This window comes from Somniosus microcephalus, chromosome 2 (assembly GCF_052327205.1).
Source record: "Somniosus microcephalus isolate GS21.2 chromosome 2, FLI_Smic_1.0, whole genome shotgun sequence".
Taxonomy (NCBI): Eukaryota; Metazoa; Chordata; class Chondrichthyes; order Squaliformes; family Somniosidae; genus Somniosus; species Somniosus microcephalus.
This window is the reverse complement of record NC_140988.1, coordinates 285,095,476-285,115,181: the sequence shown is the minus strand read 5'-3', so window position 1 is coordinate 285,115,181 and position 19,706 is coordinate 285,095,476. Positions and strand designations below refer to the sequence as shown.

Here is a 19,706-nt window from a genome sequence, read left to right as displayed (position 1 = left end):
CTGCTGAGGTCAACACCTCGTGTTGTGGTCACTCCAAACAGATTAACTTGTTCATTAGGTTTTTCCAGTTGCAAGCAATATGAATATTTATATAGCAAAAAAGAAAATTAAAACAAAGAAACTTTTTTTGGGGGGGGGGGGGGGTGGTGGAGGAGAAAAAATAATTGAACATTTATTTTCTCTTTCAGGAAATTTAACATACTGATCCCATCAATTCAGAAATACTTTTTCTTTATCCATGATGCAGTTGTACAGGTGGAAAATAAGCAACAGACACTCAACAAAATCAATCCTTCCAAGAGTATAAAAGTGTTGTGGTTTGAGCATGACGCACGTTCATCTCAAATTTCAAAAGAGTCAGAATCTGGCACATTCTGCAGTTGCAATTTTCTTCTGTCATTTTGTAGAAATTTCAGGCCATTTTATCTCCGAAGGGAACTTTTGACTCCCATCAACTAGAGGTGATTTCTCAGAACCAGAAGCATCCATTGTAAGTATTTCTTTTGTTGCTGCTGGTTTAGTAAGGGTGCTGTAAATACCCATGGCCTGTGACATACAAAATGCAGATAGATTAGTATTCAACATGTAGCAATAGAAATAGTCAAAACAATGACTGCACATACACCATACATCTTAACACAGAACATAATTCAACCAGAAAACTACAAAAATACATTAAATTCAATACCAAATTTTCAGAAAAGAGCCAAACTTCTTTCATTGATATGGGTGGTAACAGAATCATTTACACTGAAATTCTACCAAATAATAGCAATGAAAATAAAATGATAAAGCATTTCCAGCAAAGGATATCACATTTTGATTGTGGGCCTGCTCAACATATCAGCACATTCCTATCCCATTTTAATCTTCCCTCCTTCACAGACTGCCCAACAGAAAACATCTGTTAGCTGCAGGAGGAGGAGGAAGTATCCGATAATATCAAGAAAGGCATAGCATTGAAGTCTGTAAATTTCCAAAACAAATTAAAAAAAAGTTATCAGATAGATGTACATCAGAGTAGCGGATAAGCTTGTTGGTTGACATAACCTGACCATTTCCCCAGACCTGACCATTTCTGCAAAAAAAATACATCTTCCAGGCTTCATGGATGTGCTCATTTTAAATAAAGTTTTCAAAGAAGACTGTACAGAATCTAGGGGCAAGTACTTCACTTTAAAAATAACTAAGGTCTATTAATTGCTCAGTGTGGTTCTGAGTCATAGAGACCAGAAAATAATTTTAGGTTTGATCTCTGGTGTGTTGAGTCAGCAAATACTTTTGAATACTTATCACCAGTAGTGCTCTCAGAACTTCCTCCTCCTCGACAGTTCTACTTTCACCTTCCTATAGTGTGAAAGCGTCTCCTCCATTCCCTCACTCTCAAGTCGTCCCATCCTTTCAGTTGTGTGTTTATAAAAGCCCTTGCTAATTCCCTTTGTTAATTGACAGGCTGCTTTCATACTACATTAGCTATCTGAATCACTTTTTGCTTCCTTTCTATAATTTTTATAATAGTTTTATTCTGTATTATCCCCTCTATATTTATCATGTGCCTCTTTTTAAATCTCTTTCGCTATAGCCCCGCTATTTATCTATGGAACTCCTGCGCTTTTGATGTACCTCTTTACTCCTCATTGGGATGTATTTAACCTGTAACATCCTATCTAATACTGAAACATGCTATTTTTCCCAAACAATTAACCTCCAGCTAGGCCACTGAAATTAGTTACTTCCCAGTCAAATACTTACCCGTTATTCCTCTTTTGTTTTTACCTATTTCAAATGTGAACTCAATTAGGTTATAGTGATAAAAACAGAAAATGCTGTAGATAATCAGCAGTTCAATATCTGAGTATCAGCCTGCTGAGTATCTCCAGAATTTTCTGTTTTTATTAGAGATTTCCAGCATCTGCAGTATTTTCTTTTTGTATTAGGTTATAGTCATTACTTCCCAAGTGTTCTGCCCTCAGGTTATTTCCTGCTTTGTTACCCAGAACTATTTCTCAGAATGATTAACTCTGTCCTTCTCACAACCAAGTAATCAATATTAAGTATTTCCGTTACCTATGTGGACTTGGCAATTAACACTCATTAAGCAGTCCACCGACATAGGAGGGTGCTCATCTGCCCTTTGAAGTAACATAGAAACATAGAAAATAGGAGCAGTAGGCCATTCGGCCCCTCGAGCCTGCTCCGCCATTCAATGAGGTCATGGCTGATCATCCAAATTCAGTACCCGGTCCCTGCCTTCTCCCCATATCCCTTGATCCCTTTAGCCTTAAGAAATATATCTAACTCCTTCTTGAATATATTTAATGAATTGGCCTCTACTGCCTTCTTTAGCAGAGAATTCCACAGGTTTACCACTCTCTGGGTGAAGAAATTCCTCCTCATTTCAGTCCTAAATGGCTTACCCCTTATCCTTAGACTGTGACCCCGGTTCTGGTCTCTCCAGCCATCGGGAACATCCTTCCTGCATCTAGTCTGTCAAGTCCTGTTAGAATTTTATAGGTTTCGATGAGATCCCCTCTCAATCTTCTAAATTCCAGCGAGTATAAGCCCAATCGACACAATCTCTCCTCATACGTCATTCCTGCCATCCCAGGTATCAGCCTGGTGAATCTTCACTGCACTCCCTCCATGGCAAGAACGTCCTTCCTCAGATAAGGTGACCAAAACTGCACACAATACTCAAGGTGCGGTCTCACCAAGGCCCTGTACAACTGCAGCAAGACATCCTTGTTCCTGTACTCGAACCCTCTTGCTACGAAGGCCAACATACCATTTGCTTTCTTAACCGCCTGCTGCACCTGCATGCTTACCTTCAGCGACTGGTGCACAAGAACACCCAGGTCTCTTTGCACTTCCCCTTCTCCCAATCTACTGCCATTCAAATAATAGTTTGCCTTCCTGTTTTTGCCACCAAAGTGGATAACCTCACATTTATCCACATTATAGTGCATTTGCCATGTTTCTGCCCAATCACCCAACCTGTCCAAATCGTACTGGAGTTTCACGACATCTTCCTCACAGCATACCCTCCCACCCAGCTTTGTGTCGTCTGCAAATTTGGAGATATTACATCCAATTCCCTCGTCCAGATCATTAATATATATTGTGAACAGCTGGGGTCCTAGGACCGATCCTTGCGGTACCCCACTAGTTACTGCCTGCCACTCGGAAAACGACCCGTTTATTCCAACTCTTTGCTTTCTATCCGCCAACCAATTCTCTATCCAAGTCAATACCTTGCCCCCAATCCCATGTGCCTTAATTTTGCACGCTAATCTCGTATGCGGGACCTTATCGAAAGCCTTCTGAAAGTCCAAATATACCATATCCACTGGTTCTCCCTTATCTATTTTACCAGTTACATCCTCAAAAAATTCCAGTAGGTTAGTCAAGCACGATTTACCTTTTGTAAATCCATGTTGACTTTGTCCGATCCCGTCACTGCTTTCCAAGTGCTCTGCTATTACATCTTTTATAATGGACTCTAGCATTTTCCCCACTACCGATGTCAGGCTTACCGGTCTATAATTCCCCGCTTTTTCTCTACCACCTTTTTTGAATAGTGGGGTAACATTAGCTACCCTCCAATCCATGGGTACTGTTCCAGAGTCTATCGAGTTCTGGAAGATGACCAGCAATGCATCTACTATTTCTAGGGCCACTTCCTTAAGTACCCTAGGATGTAGATTATCAGGTCCTGGGGATTTATCAGCCTTCAGTCCCATCAATTTTCCGAACACCATTTCCCTACAAATACTGATTTATTTCAGTTCCGCCCTTTCATCAGACCCTATGTTCCCCGGCATCTCTGGGAGGTTATTTGTGTCCTCCTTTGTGAAGACAGAACCAAAATATGTATTTAGTTGGTCAACCATTTCTTTGTTTCCCATTATAAATTCCCCTGATTCTGACTGCAAGGGACCTACGCTTGACTTCACCAATCTTTTTCTCTTCACATATCTATAAAAGCTTTTACAGTCAGTTTTTATGTTCCCTGCAAGCTTACTCTCATATTCTATTTTCCCCTTCTTAATTAATCCCTTTGTCCTCCTTTGTTGAATCCTAAACTGCTCCCAATCCTCAGGATTATTGCTTTTTCTGGCCAATTTATATGTCCTCTCCTTGGATCTTATGCTATCCCTAATTTCCCTTGTTAGCCACGGTTGAGTCACCTTTTTTGTTTTATTTTTATGCCAAACTGGGATGAACAAATTCTGTAGTTCATCCATTCGGTCTTTGAATGTTTGCCATTGCCTATCCACCGTCAACCCTTTGAGTGACATTCCCCAATCAATCCTACCCAACTCGCTCCTCAGACCATCGTAGTTTCCTTTATTTAAATTTAGGACCCTAGTCTCCGAGTCAACTACTTCATTCTCCATCTTAATGAAGAATTCGATCATATTACAGTATGATCGCTCCGACCCAAGGGGCTTCGTACAACAAGATTGCTAATTAATCCTTTCTCGTTACATCCTGCCGTAGCTTTGGCACATGATAAAAATTGTGTTTCAGTGACACACAGGCAGTCTATTTCCAACAAGCGGTTATCAAATTAAAATCTGCAATAGCTACCAATATCCCATAAGGAATAGAAAAAGTAGATGATTTGATGAATGTTATGATTCGAAACAAGACAAGAGCTCCAATTCATCACTCTCACGAGTTGTACCAAACCCAGTCACACAAGAAGCATAGCCAATCTAATCAAACCACAACATGAAAAGGATCATTTCAAGATTATTTAGAAAATACTGTACTTATTTTTCAAAAGTAAAGACAATTGCATTTTTATGAATAAAATAGCAAAAATTAAGACGCCCTCAAGCTTGTGCTAATACTGGTTGTGTGTTTTGGGTTCCAAATACTTAACTGGACTGCTAAATGGCAGTTCACCTTCAATCTAAAAATATTAGGATATCCATCTTACCTGTGTCACCATGCTACTGATATCACCTGTATTTGAAGGAAGAAGAATTGTATTGGTCTGTTTGGCCAGGTTACCAAAGGCAGACACGTACTGCTCAGCTACACTCAATGAGGCTGCTTGACTTCCACACTGTTAATCACATTAAGGGAAAAAGCAAAATGTAAATTCTTCGTCTTTCTTCATTCCATTTGAAAACGAAAGCAGATTTTAATGTAATTCAACTCTGTAGATTCACTTTTTCATACCTGTTGACTAAGTACTTCAGAAAGCATTTGAATGGCTGCTGCTTTTGCCTTTGCTTTTGCTATGACTGCATTGGCTTCACCTACGAACAGTTAGGTAAGTGAAATATTAAAAGGCAAGCATGAAATATTTAAGCCAGAAACAACACATATGAAGCAAACAATTTAGCTACATTTTTAGCATCAACATTTTTACCAACAAATACTTAATAAATAAGATTGACTTGACATTTTGGTGGATTGTGAAACCCGTTAGCAAATAAAATAGCGTAATTCCATAGATTATCAGTCTAGGTGATAAATACATAAGATGAAAGATAAAAAACTCTGAGACAGTTATCATCACTATTGTTTCAAACTGAATTGGCTAACAAAAATGAAAATGTAATTAATTTGCTGGTGTACAGATCAGCTTTGGGCCTTTGATATTTGCAAATTTAACATTATTGCACTGCAAGAGGTTCTAAATACATCATATTATAACCTGGTAATCATTCCAATAGAGAATTTCAAATCAAGCTGCAAACTATGGTGGTGAAGATTGAGCAATTTATAAATGTCACATTAACCACTGAGGTTTAATTATAAACTTATGTTGGTTAGTGGTTTTATTTATGTTGATAAATTGTATTATCTTCAGAAGGAACTAGTTGTCTGGAAGTTATTGACTAAGAAACATTAGTGAAAAATAATAGCAGTTAACAGGTCTCACATGATCACCTTTTTTAAAAAAAAAGGCTAAGACTGACAAATATAAAGAAATTAATTTTTCTGATTAAACGTGGACATACTCAGTTAGTTACAAATTCGGATGGTTAAGCAGAACACAGGGAAGCAGTAGAATATCAAGTTTATAGAGGGATCTAAGTGTTCTCACCCCTTCCCCTCCCTCCCAGAACCACAATAGAGTTGAAGGGTCCCAGACCTGAAACGTTAACTCTGTTTCTCTCTCCACGGATGCTGCCTGGCCTGCTGAGTATTTCCAGCATTTTCTGTTGTTATTTCAGATTTCCAGCATCCGCAGTATTTTGCAATCACAATAGAGTTCCCCTTGTCCTCACCTTTCACCCCACCAGCCTCCACATTCAACACATCATCCTCCACCATTTCCACCACCTCCAGCGTGATCCCACCACCAAACACATCTTCCTTTACCTCCCCTTTCAGCATTCCGAAGGGAACGCTGATCCACTCTTCTCATCACCCCCAACACCCCTTCCCCCGGTACCTTCCCGTGCAAGCGCAGGAGATGCAACACCTGCCCTTTTACCTCCTCCCTTCCCATTGTCCAGGGCCCCAAACACTCCTTCCAGGTGAAACAGCGATTTACTTGTACTTCATGCAATTTAGTATACTGTATTCGCTGCTCACAATGCGGTCTCCTCTACACTGGGGAGACCAAACGCAGATCGAGTGACCGCTTTGCGGAACACCTCCATTCAGTCCGTAAGCGTGACCACGAGCTTCTGCTCACCTGCCACTTTAATTCTCCGCTCCACTCCCACTCTGATCTCTCTGTCCTCGGCCTCTTACACTGTTCCAATGAAGCTCAACGTAAGCTTGAGGAACAGCACCTCATCTTTCAATTAGGCACTTTACAGCCTTCTGGACTCAACATCGAGTTCAACAATTTCAGACCACAGCATCTGCCCCTATTCATTGTGGTGCTAGTCTCATTGTGGTGCGTGTCTCCCTGTGGTGGCAGCTGTTGATGATTCTGCCAGTGCCATTTACACCTCATCTAGAGTCATCTTTTGTTTCTTAACTTGTCCCATTACTATCTCCTTTTGCCTTACACCATCATCCCTTTTGTCTTTTAACCTCTCCTGCCTTCCATCCTATCACAGACCGTCCCTTTTGTTCTTTCCTCCCCTCCCCCCTTTCCCTGCACTTGCTTAAAATTCTGTTACATCTCTAACTTTTTCCACTTCTGACGAAGGGTCAAGGAAGGAGGCTCTGCTGAGGGAGTTTGAGCAGCTAGGGGCCAAATTAAAAAGCAGAACCACAAGGGTAATAATCTCGGGATTATTACCTGAGCCACGAGCGAATTTGGCTAGGACAAATAAAATTAGAGAGTTAAATGTGTGGCTCAAAGACTGGTGTGGGAGAAATGGGTTTTGCTTCCTGGGACACTGGCACCAGTACTGGGGCAGGAGGGAGCTGTTCCGTTGGGACGGGCTTCACTTGGCCAGTGCTGGGACTAGAGTCCTGGCAGATCATATAACTAGGACTGTAGAGAGGGCTTTAAACTAACTAGTTGGGGGGAGGTTCCTAGAGAGCAAATAATAAAAATGACAACAGAGAAGGTCATAGACTTAGGTAGCAGTGGGGAAATTAAAAACCAGAGTGTGTCAGGAAGGGGCAGAAGGTATGGAGTAAAAGGTAAAGTAATAAAAAGGGCAAAAGCAGGAACTAAGTGTCACAAAACATATTTGAAAGTTCTCTATCTGAATGCACGTAGCATTCGTAACAAAATAGACGAGTTAATGGCACAAATAACTACATATGGGTATGATCTTGTGGCCATTACAGAAACATGGCTGCAGGGTGACAATGCCTGGGAATTAAACATACCAGGTTATTTAACGATCAGGAAGGACAGGTAGGAAGGAAGGGGAGGTGGGGTGGCTATGTTAATAAAGGAAGGAATCACTGTAATACAGAGAAATGATATTGGGTCAAAAGATCAGGATAATGAAACAGTTTGGGTGGAGGTAAGGAATAATAAGGGGAAAAAAACACTAGTGGGCGTAGTCTATAGGCCTCCGAACTGTGGCAACTCTGTTGGACGGAGTATCAATCAGGAAATAGTTGAGGCTTGTAATAAGGGAACATCTATAATTATGGGGGATTTTAACTATCATATTAATTGGACAAATCAAATTGGGCAGGGCTGCCTTGAGGATGAGTTCATTGAGTGTATTAGGGATGGGTTTCTTGAGCAGTATGTAACTGAACCGACCAGGGGGCAAGCAACCTTAGATCTGGTCCTGTGTAACGAGACAGGATTAATTAAAAATGTCCTAGTAAAGGATCCCCTTGGAATGAGTGACCATAACATGGTTGAATTCCATATTCAATTAGAGGGTGAGAAGGTTGGATCTCAAACAAGCGTGCTAAGCTTGAATAAAGGAGACTATGAAGGTATGAGAGCAGAATTGAGTAGAGTGGATTGGGAAAATAGATTAAAGGGTAAGACGATACATGATCAGTGGTGTACATTTAAGGAGTTATTTTACAACTTCCAAAAAATATATATTCCACTGAGAAGAAAAGGGTGTAAAAGAAAAGACAGCCATCCGTGGCTAAGTAAAGAAATTAAGGATAGTATTCGACTAAAAACAAGGGCATATAAGGTAGCCAAATCTAGTGGGAGGATAGAGGATTGGGAAAACTTTAAAAGACAGCAAAAAATAACAAAAAGATTGATTAAGAAAGGGAAGATAGATTATGAAAGTAAATTAGCAAAAAATATAAAAACAGATAGTAAGAGTTTTTATAGTTATATAAAAAGAAAAAGGGTGGCTAAAGTAAATGTTGGTCCCTTAGAGGATGAGACCGGGAAATTAATGGTGGGAAATATGGAGATGGCAAAAACACTGAATGAATATTTTACATCAGTCTTTACAGTAGAAGACACTAAGAATATCCCAACACTGGACAAACAGGGGGCTAAAGGGGGGGAGGAGCTAAACACGATCAAAATCACTAAGGAAGTGGTACTCGGTAAAATAATGGGACTCAAGGCGGATAAATCACCTGGACCTGATGGCTTACATCCTAGGGTCTTGAGGGAAGTGGCGGTAGGGATTGTGGATGCATTGGTAATAATTTTCCAAAACTCCCTGGACTCGGCAATGGTCCCGGCAGACTGGAAAACTGCTAATGTAACACCCTTATTTAAAAAGGGCAGTAGACAGAAGGCTGGAAACTATAGACCGGTTAGCCTAACATCTGTAGTAGGTAAAATTTTGGAGTCCATTATTAAGGAGACAGTAACAGGACATTTGGATAATCATCATTTAATAGGACAAAGTCAGCATGGTTTTATGAAGGGGAAGTCATGTTTGACAAATTTGCTGGAGTTCTTTGAGGAAGTAACGTATAGGGTGGATAAAGGTGAACCAGTGGACGTAGTGTATTTAGACTTCCAAAAGGCATTTGACAAGGTGCCACACAAAAGATTATTGCTTAAGATAAAAAATCACGGGATTGGGGGTAATATTCTGGCATGGATAGAGGATTGGCTATCTAACAGAAGGCAGAGAGTTGGGATAAATGGTTCATTCTCAGACTGGCAATCAGTAACTAGTGGTGTTCCGCAGGGGTCAGTGCTGGGTCCCCAACTCTTTACAATCTATATTAACGATTTGGAGGAGGGGACCGAGTGTAACATATCAAAGTTTGCAGATGATACTAAGATGGGAGGGAAAGTAGTGAGTGAGGAGGACATAAAAAACCTGCAAGGGGACATCGACAGGCTAAGTAAGTGGGCAGAGATTTGGCAGATGGAATACAATACTGGAAAGTGTGAGGTTATGCACTTTGGCAGGAAAAATCGTAGAGCAAGTTATTATCTTAATGGCAAGAAACTGGAAAGTACTGAAGTACAAAGGGATCTGGGGGTCCTGGTGCACGAAACTCAAAAGGTTAGTATGCAGGTGCAGCAAGTGATTAAGAAGGCCAATGGAATGTTGGCTTTCATTGCTAGGGGGATAGAATATAAAAATAGGGAGGTATTGCTTCAGTTGTACAAGGTATTGGTGAGACCGCACCTGGAATACTGCGTACAGTTTTGGTGTCCATACTTAAGAAAGGACATACTTGCTCTCGAGTCAGTACAAAGAAGGTTCACTCGGTTAATCCCGGGGATGGACATATAAGGAGAGGTTGAGTAGATTGGGACTCTACTCATTGGAGTTCAGAAGAATGAGAGGCGATCTTATTGAGACATATAAGATTGTGAAGGGGTTGGATCGGGTGGATGCGGGGAGGATGTTCCCGATGATGGGTGAAACTAGAACTAGGGGGCATAGTCTTAGAATAAGGGGCTGCTCTTTCAAAACTGAGATGAGGAGGAACTGCTTCACTCAGAGGGTGGTAGGTCCATGGAATATGCTGCCCCAAAAAGCTGTAGAAGCTACATCATTACATAAATTTAAAACAGAAATAGACAGTTTCCTAGAAGTAAAGGGAATTAAGGGTTACAGGGAGCGGGCAGGAATTTGGACATGAGTCTAGGTTCGGATCGGTCATGGCCCTGTGGGTAGCAGAGCGGGCTCAGGGGCCGTGTAGCCTGATCCTGCTCCTATTTCGTGTGTCTAATTCTGTCAGATTCAGGAGATGGTTCTGTGATAGTGGATTGGCGGTTAGGATCAGATCAGCCATGATCTTATTGAATGGCGGAGCAGGCTCGAGGGGCCGATTGGCCTACTCCTGCTCCTATTTCTTATGTTCTTATGAAACGTTAACTCTGTTTCTCTCTCTACAGCTGCTGCCTGACCTGCTGAGTATTTCCAGCATTTTCTGTTTTATTTTAGATTTCCAGCATCGCAGTATTTTGCTTTTGTTTAAGTGTTTGTGTTGGTTTGCACAGAAATAATTTAGCACCTGACTGGAGTGAAAATAACTGAATAAGAATCACTGAGACATGGCTAATCCAGGATGATGGAAGGGGGTATAATTTACAAGGATACAGGACACTCAGGAAGGATGCAGGGCCAGGAGAGATAAGGGAATTCTTGTATGTAAGGGACACAGGAGAAATAGAGGAATGCTTATATGTACGGGACACCCAAGAACCTAAGGTACTTAATCCAGCAACACAAGATCCTATTTGACTCACAGCTGAGCTTCAAAACCCACATCCTATCCATCATTAAGGCCATTTATTTCCACCTCTGTTGCATTGCCTACGTCCAACCCTAGCTCAGCCCCACTGATGCTGAAATCTTCATCAATGCTTTGTCACCTTCAGACTCGATTTCTCCAGTGACCTCCCATTTTCCACCCTTCATGGATTTCAATTTATGTAAAAGTCAGCACCCTGTCATGAGAAACTCTCTATGGAAGGCATTGGCATCCCCGACATCCTCCTGAGCCTAATTCAAGACCTACATGACCTACAGTATGACTGGGGAACCACAAGTCTGAGTGGTTCGACACCAGATCTTAAGTAAGGCAGGGATGCGTCCTGCTTCCAACCCTGTTCTGTCGTGCAATGGACTGGATCTTCAACTGCATCTCTGCAAATGTCGGCATTACCATCGATCAGAGGTTGATTCCTTGGGTCTAATGGAAGAGCTCTCGAGTCTTATGGAGAGGTCTGAGGAGATGTTATAGAGGTATAGAAAATACAGGATAGAAAAAGTAATCCCAACCAAAACACCAGGGCAGCAGGACAAAAAGGACACATAGTTACGAGGGGAAATTTAAGAAATATTTCTGCAGAGGGTGAACAACAGCTGGTACTATTTCCCAGTAGAATGAACTTATTTCTGAAATAATGTTGTAATGGGACACAGAGGCTATTATTGTGGAAGAATGAAGAAAAATGGTCAAAAAGGCCTTCTTTCCCTTCTTCATACAAACCTCTCTTGTGAAATCTAATCAACTCATCAGCTGCAATGTAAAAACTAATAATACTAACCAATGCAAAATCTGTCAAGAAACTTATATATTAGAGGCATAAAAAAGTAGGATGTGGGTCTGTACCTGCAAACCTCTACGCTGCTGGATTATCAATGACAGCTGCATTGCTGTGGGAGAACTGCTATGTGGACACAAGAAAAACCTCCAGATGCAAGGCAAAACATTTCTTGATTGCTTCTGAATAACTCCAAGCCAAGCAGTTAGCTCAGAATGACATAGATAGAAGCTTGGGTGCATGACACCCAATCTGCTATCTTTGTTAGCCGCCAGGAAGTCCAGGAGAGCGGATTAATGGAAACAACTTTGTGAATTTCTCTTGCCTCCTGGGAGATGTTTGTCTCTCCCAACAAGGCAGAGCTTGGGATCTCAGTGGAGTGGGGATATCTAATCTACAACCTTCTACTCCACTGTACTCCAATGCCTTATAGCATTGTGCTGCCTGCCTCAAAATCTTTTTTTTCCCCTTTTGAAATTTCCCCCCCCGCCTCTGTGTCCTACTTTGCTCACTTTCAAGCATCACTTGTCAAATGGATAGGGACTTTACTACCACCAGTGCTGTCCCATCCACCTGTGACTGGAAACATGCTGGATGTGTGCAGAGATGGACAGTTCATTTTGCTCCCCATTGGAGACGTTAGCATAATGTTATCATGAGGTGTTCAGAACCTTTTTGGGTCTTTTCTACCTTTCTTGCTCTAGATTCTTTTAGCTGGAAATTTTAGATTGCTCTCCTAGATTAATTTCAACTGCCTACGCTTTCAAGAATATCTTTACTAGTCTGGATATCTAGGTAAACTTTCGGCAACGATCTGTCTCCCGATTATTTTTAGCTACTGGAACCATCCTGTCTCCAGAGGATCTCTTTCCCATCTTTGAAAAGTGACAGAGCATCACTACTTCAGACCTTGTTTTAAGTTTAAATTAATAAATTAGTTTATTTTACACAAGATGAAGCAAATAACTAACAGTGACATAACACACATATTTACAGCAAACCTCCTTCAAGGGCAGCTACTTTCACTCTCCTCTAGCCTTCAGCTCTTGCATCCAGGTCTGGATCAAGGCTGTGATGAGGTAGGCACTGAACGGTTCTGGCGTTGGTGATCCAGTTATTGGTGAGCGGATGTCACTATTGATAACTTCTTCCATCACTTAACTGATGAATGGAAGAAGGCCGATAGGGTGGTAATTGGCCACGTTAGATTTGTCTGTTTTTTTTTGGGTAGTACATACCTGGGCGATTTTCCATATTCCAGTGTGATAGCTTTATTGGGAACAGTTTAGCAAGGGGGCGGCTAGTTCTGGTGCACAGTTCTTCGGTATTACAGCCAGGATATTGTCAGGGCTCATAGCCTTCATTGTGTCTGATGCACTCAACCACTTCTTAATGTTACATGGAGTGAAACAAATTGGCTGGACACTGGTATCTGCGATTGTGGGACCTTGGCAGGTGGACCTGTTTGGGATTGTCCAATTGGCACATTTGGCTGAAGATATTTGCAAACATTTCAGCATTGTCTCTTACACTCACGTGCTGGGCTTGCCATCAGAGTTTTTTACCACTATGGGACCTGCTCGACTTAAGATTATTCATTGAAGAACTCCAATAGACTCTTAGAACAGCTACATGTCCTTAAATATTGCCAAAATCAGTTAACTGAGACATCCTTAATTTTCAATAATTGTTGACCACATTTGAAAATAACTGCCTATCCTACATATAACTGAACAAATGACTATCTCTGTTCAAAAGTGGCTTGGCCCCTTTTTCAAACAACCAAATTGAACTTGAAAGATTGTCCAATTAAGCTTGATACAAGATTTTATGTGCAACTGGCACTTTAACTCTTTATCAATGTTCCCTCTAAGCTGCGCGATTTTCCACTGGAAATACGGCGCATGCGCAGAAATTTAATGGGACCGCGCATTGAAATAAACAGGCCGCGCACAACAAAGCGCAGCTTAGAGGGAACTTTACTCCTTATGCATTGTGCCTGAACTTAAAAGGACAGCTACCATGCCAAATTTAGACAAAAAAAAAACTTCATTTTTGTCAGTGTTCTGTGGCAGCCAAACACGAAAAAAAATCACCACAGTTGAGTCATACAGCTGTGAGATTCCGACCCACAAGCAGCTGGAGTGTAAGATGAGCATTACTATGTATCACGCTAAAAATGTAAACCAATTATTCATCAAAATATTTCAGATGTGTTTAGCCACCTAATCAGAATCTGCAATTTACTATGAGAAAAGAAATGAAGTCATCTGTAAAACATATGCGAGACCTATTTAAGCAAAAGGAAAAAAAAATGTGTAGCCTCAGCAGTGAAGAGCCAACCTGCAGCTTGATTAATCTTTTCTGCTTTTGATGCCTCAGAAGCCAGAATTTGAGATTGCTTCTTCCCTTCAGCTATATTGATTTCAGCTTCTCTGGTCCCTTCCGATTCCAGCACAGTGGCACGCTTTCTTCTTTCAGCCTCAACCTGAAACGATGTAACCCAATGAACAAACCACATTCTCTTTGTGTCATCAAACCATAAAGGTCAGTCGGGACCTTTAAATATTGCAACAAAGATAATCAATTGTACAGCACAACAAAGTTAGTCTATTCTAAAATTATTCTACATACACACAAGGCACATATATTATAATCTGTTGTATGCAACCATGATAAACTGCATGGAAACCTGGCGGTGCACAAACATGATGATCAGGAATGCAGAATGCACGTGTAATCACCATAGACCAAAGCAGTTAAGACAAGAGATTGGACTATGAAGGAAGACACCAAGCGGATGCTTCCTCATCAGGGAGGAAGGAAAGCTTTGGCAGGTGTGTCGCTCTGTTTTTCCTGCATCTCCTTGTGGTTGGCTTGCGGGTGGGGGCATTATCAGCGGCCATGGTGATAGGTCGCCTGGCTTCCTTCTCAGTTACAGAAGAGTGTTGGCACAGGGAGAAGTTTAGAAAAAGATGGGAAATAATTTTTAATGGAGAGTGAAGAAAATTGCTGAATTATTTTAAACAAAACTTTCATGAATGTACTTAATAATAAACAGAAACATCAGGTCTTCCAATATTTAAGCAGCAGAAGGCAAATTTCTAATCAATTTTTGACAAATGGAATAAATAAAGGAAATGAATGAACAGCACAATATTTTAAAATGAGATGTACTGTGGTTGTACCCTCCTGCATCTATTCCTGACAAATATAACACTTCCCAGGCAGAAAATACTAAGTAAGCCAATAATTTTTTCCTTGAAGAAAACTTCAAAGTTAACACATACTTGCATTTGCATGGCTTCCTTTACTTTAGGTGGAACATGGATATCCTTGATCTCGTATCTCAGGCAGCGGATTCCCCACGTATCTGACGCTTGGTTTATTTGAGTGACCATATTCATATTCAGTACCTCTCTTTCCTGCAGAACAATGAGAGAGATGAGAGTTTTTCAGTCTTCAAAATGTAACAAGGAGATGAGTTAACACCACTCTCCTCTGTGTGTCAGAAAGTCAAAGCTGATCAAGTTAAATAGATAGAAGGATATTATCCTGGGCTTCATAAATAGAGACATAGAGTATAAAAGCAAGGAAGTTATGAGGAACCTTTATAAAACACTGGTTCTGCCTCAACTGGAGTATTGTGTCCAATTCTGGGCACCACACTTTAGGAAGGATGTGTAGGCCTTAGAGGGTGCAGAAAAGATTTACAAGAATGGTTCCAGGGATGAGGGACTTCAGTTATGTGGATAGACTGGAGAAGCTGGGGTTGTTCTCCTTAGAGCAGAGAAGGTTGAGAGGAGATTTTATAGAGGTGTTCAAAATCATGAGGGGTCTAGACAGAGTAGATACAGAGAAACTGTTCCCATTGGCGGAAGGGTGGAGAACCAGAGGACACAGATTTAAGGTGATTGGCAGAAAAACTTTTTTACGCAGCCGGTGGTTAGGATCTGGAACGCACTGCACTGCCTAAGGGTGGTGGAGGCAGATTTAATTGTGGCTTTCAAAAGGGAATTGGATAAATACTTGAAAGAAAACATTTTGCAGAGCTACGGTGAAAGTGCAGGTGAGTGGAACTAGCTGAAGTGCTATTGCAGAGAGCTGGCATGGGCTCGACGGGCCGAATGGCCTCCTTCTGTGCTGTAACCATTCCATGATTCTAGGTGCTCCCCTCTAATTATACAAAGAGGACACTGCTAACGTTTTAGGAAAAGCAAGGTCCATCCAAACTGAAATTGGGGCTTACCAAAAATAATACTAATTTTGAATAGTGAAATCACAAGTAAGGCATGCATAAAACAAAACCAATTCAACATCCACACAAAACTCCGAAAGATATTTATTTAAATTCCTCCACATGGCTCTGCAGCTTTTCTTAAATTATAACAGACCAAGCCAAACTTCAAAGATAAAAGTTTAACCTCTACAGAGTTCATCAATAGTCTTAAGATCTACGAGCATTCAAAAAGGACAAGAAAAAAAACTAGCTAGTCCACCAAGCCTGTTCCATCCCAACATGAAGCCTACACACACCATCAACACACCCGCTACAGTCACACAAAACAGATGGAAAAAACCGTAAGCCAATTCAGGACAAAACTCCAGAAAGTCCTCTCTGATCCCTGAAGACGGACGCTTAACTGGATCAGTCATATCTATACTGTGGCTACAAACTGGGAAGAGACTGGGTACCCTGCGATGAATGATGCACCTTCTGACCCCTCAAATCCTCTTTACCATCTACAATTCTCAAATCAGAGGCATGATGGAATACTCACCGCTCACCTGGAGTGTGCAGGCCTAACATGGCTAAAGGAGCTCGATACTATTCAGGACAGGGTAGTTCACTTGATCGATGCACCTGTCACTAGACTCAATATCCATCCTCTCCTTCACTGGTGCCCTTTGGCTGCAGTATGTACGCTCTACACGATGCAACTCACCAAGGTTATCCTGACAGTACCTCCCTCCCCTGTGACTCTCACTGAGAATGACAAGAGCAGCAATGTCGTGGGTACACCATCAACTCCAGCTTCCCCTCCAAGTCACACACCATCTTGACTTGGACATATATCATGGATCTTTCCATCCAGTGTTGCAACTGGAGGCACATCACCCTCCTCCTTAGAACCAGATATGTTAATAGTAACAATGAACTATACAAAACAGCAGACAGACAACCTTGAAAAAGCATTGGAGGCACGAAATTCTAAGTTACTTTACCCTAAAAACACTGTCCAGTGTGAGCTTCCCAAGTTCAGATCTCATGGTTGTTTGGGCCAGCTGAGTAACTGCATACTCAGGATCTTCAACCCCATAACTTGACTGAAAGAGGAAGAGAAAAAAAAAATCAAATATTCTTTCAGCTACATCAATCCATTACTGCCTAACTATTCATTAAAAAGTAACAGGGCCAATATTAACCTCCACACAGACAGGAGAGGGTTCAAAATTAAAAACTGCAAAACACGACCCCAACCGGTCACGTATGTGCCTACTGCTATTTTTACAATGGCGGGTTGTGAGGCGTGCCTGTTCCTCATCTTGGAGGCGTGGGACACTTCATTATAATATTTAAATCAGGCTCCCACAGTGCAGTTGGGAGGCTGATTTAAATTTAACGGTGGCCGGCCGGGTTTCCCAGGGCTCGGGAAACCGGGCGGCCACACGGAGATGAGAGCTGGCAGCTACAGAAGGCAAGTACTTTTTAGAGCACTACTTGTGAGCCAGGAGGAGCAGAAGTGCTCCCTCCGGCCCTTCAAGCAAACCTTATGCCGGCCGTGAACTCTATTCGCTGCGGTGATCCGTCGACCCCCACCCCCACCCCACTGTTCAAACAGCGATCTCGAGCCTCCTGCCTCGCTATATGCCGACCCCCTTCAACCCGCGATCATTCCCTCCCTCCTGATCTGACCCCCGCCCTCCACAACGGGCGATCTTTCCTTCCCGATTGCCATGCCGACCACCGCCCCACCCCCCCAACGCACGATCCTTCCCTCCCAATCGCCGGGCCGACAGTGCCGGCGAATGGAGAAACCGAAAGGAATCTTCAGCAGCATTGGGATTCCAGTGGATGGGAAGAGACAGAGATAAACATAAGCACCTACGTTTCTCTCAGACTTTACTATTGAGCGTGTGATTGGATTAGAAACCAGCAACGATGGCACAATAGTAATAATTCACTTTATATTTGAATACTATAAAAACTAGTTACTTTCATGATACAAACTTGCAGGAATGCAGAAATTTGTAAAACAGCTAAATTTAATCGCTTTATAGTGCTACAACAGTTCACAAAGGCCTGAAGCGGTAGTATTTTACTAAAAGCAGGCAATGGGAAAAAATTACAAACATCATTTGTGTTACCTTGTATGGGTCCATTATTCGTAAATATAGTACACCATCTATCTGTAAAGTCACGTTATCTGTAACAGTATATGAAAATTTGTGAATTTTACAAATATTGATCAACATTCGATTAAATTTCATGCGTGCAATACATTTGTTAATGAAACTAACAAATATTTAACATCAACTTATTTGTAACCCAACATCAAATCTGGGCATTTCATAACAATTAAACTATGAATGCATAAGATTAAAGGATTGCAAGTGAATTTATAAAACAAGGCAAAAATCTTTAAAAATTAAAAACTATTAGTTTGAAACTTATTCTATTTCTTTACTTCCACTGCTTATAAAAACATTAACAAAGACTCCCTGGTTAAAGGTACAGTACTTAGGAAACCCAATTTGAAACTTTTCTAGTCCTACTCAAAACTATGAGATGCACAATAGCGCTCGCGTTATATCGCTGCAAATGTTACACCCGGTTCAAAAAAAGATGAGAGGGATAAACCTGGTAACTACAGGCCAATCAGTCTAATGTCAGTGGTGGGGAAACTACTGGAGACAATTGTCAAGGACAAAATTAATTCTCACTTGGCGACGCATGGGTTAAATAAGGGACAGCCAGCACGGATTTGTTAAAGGCAAATCCTGTCTAACTAACCCGATTGAGTTCTATGATGAAGTAACAGAGAGGGTTGGTAAAGGTAGTGCAGAAGATGTTATATATATGGACTTTCAAAAGGCATTTGATAAAGTACCACATAACAGAGTTATTCGGAAAATAGAAGCACACGGTATTAAAGGGACGGTGGTAACTTGGGTATGTAATTGACTAAGGGATAGGAAGCAGACAGTAGTGGTGAAAGGATGTTATTCTGGCTGGAGAGAAGTATATAGTGGCCCCCCCCCCCTTCCGGGGTCAGTATTAGGGCCACTGCTTTTCTTGTTATATATATATAAATGACCTGGACTTCGGACGGTTAGGGGGAGACCTAACATCGAGGGATTTTGATACAGCAAGTAGGAAGGAAACTCTAGCACAAAAGCAAAATACTGCGGGTGCTGGAAATCTGAAATAAAACAGAAAATGCTGGAAATACTCAGCAGGTCAGGCAGCATCTGTAGAGAGAGAAACAGAGTTAATGTTTCAGGTCGATGACCCTTTGTCAGAACTGGAAAAAGTTGGAGATATAACAGGTTTTTAAGCAAGTGTAGGGGCAGGGAGAGGGGGGAGGGGAGGTTAGAACAAAAGGGAATGTCTGTGATGGGATGGAAGGCAGGAGAGATTAAGAGACAAAAGGGATGATGGTGCAAGGCAAAAGGAGATGGTAATGGGACAAGTTAAGAAACAAAAGATGATTCTAGATGAAGTGTAAATGACAATGGCAGAATCATCAACAGCTGCCATGTGAGAGAGAGAAAAAAAATGATAGGGGCCGAGGTTATGGTCTGAAATTGTTGAACTCGATGTTGAGTCCAGAAGGCTGTAAAGTGCCTAATTGATAAATGAGGTGCTGTT

The 19,706-nt window shown here is 41.4% G+C and overlaps 1 protein-coding gene across 1 annotated transcript in view; it reads right to left on the bottom strand.

The window, feature by feature from the left end:
* Window positions 1-214: 214 nt before the first annotated feature.
* Window positions 215-19,706, bottom strand: part of stoml2 (stomatin (EPB72)-like 2) — a 30,563-nt gene continuing 11,071 nt past the window's right edge. The window contains exons 3-9 of the mRNA XM_085973030.1: window positions 18,203-18,261; window positions 17,060-17,161; window positions 15,124-15,258; window positions 14,177-14,321; window positions 5,191-5,270; window positions 4,946-5,074; window positions 215-546 (exon numbers count right to left, since the gene is read on the bottom strand). Coding sequence (XP_085829156.1) covers window positions 397-546; window positions 4,946-5,074; window positions 5,191-5,270; window positions 14,177-14,321; window positions 15,124-15,258; window positions 17,060-17,161; window positions 18,203-18,261 — 800 coding nt within the window. The 3' untranslated portion in view covers window positions 215-396. The remainder of the gene's footprint in view (window positions 547-4,945; window positions 5,075-5,190; window positions 5,271-14,176; window positions 14,322-15,123; window positions 15,259-17,059; window positions 17,162-18,202; window positions 18,262-19,706) is intronic.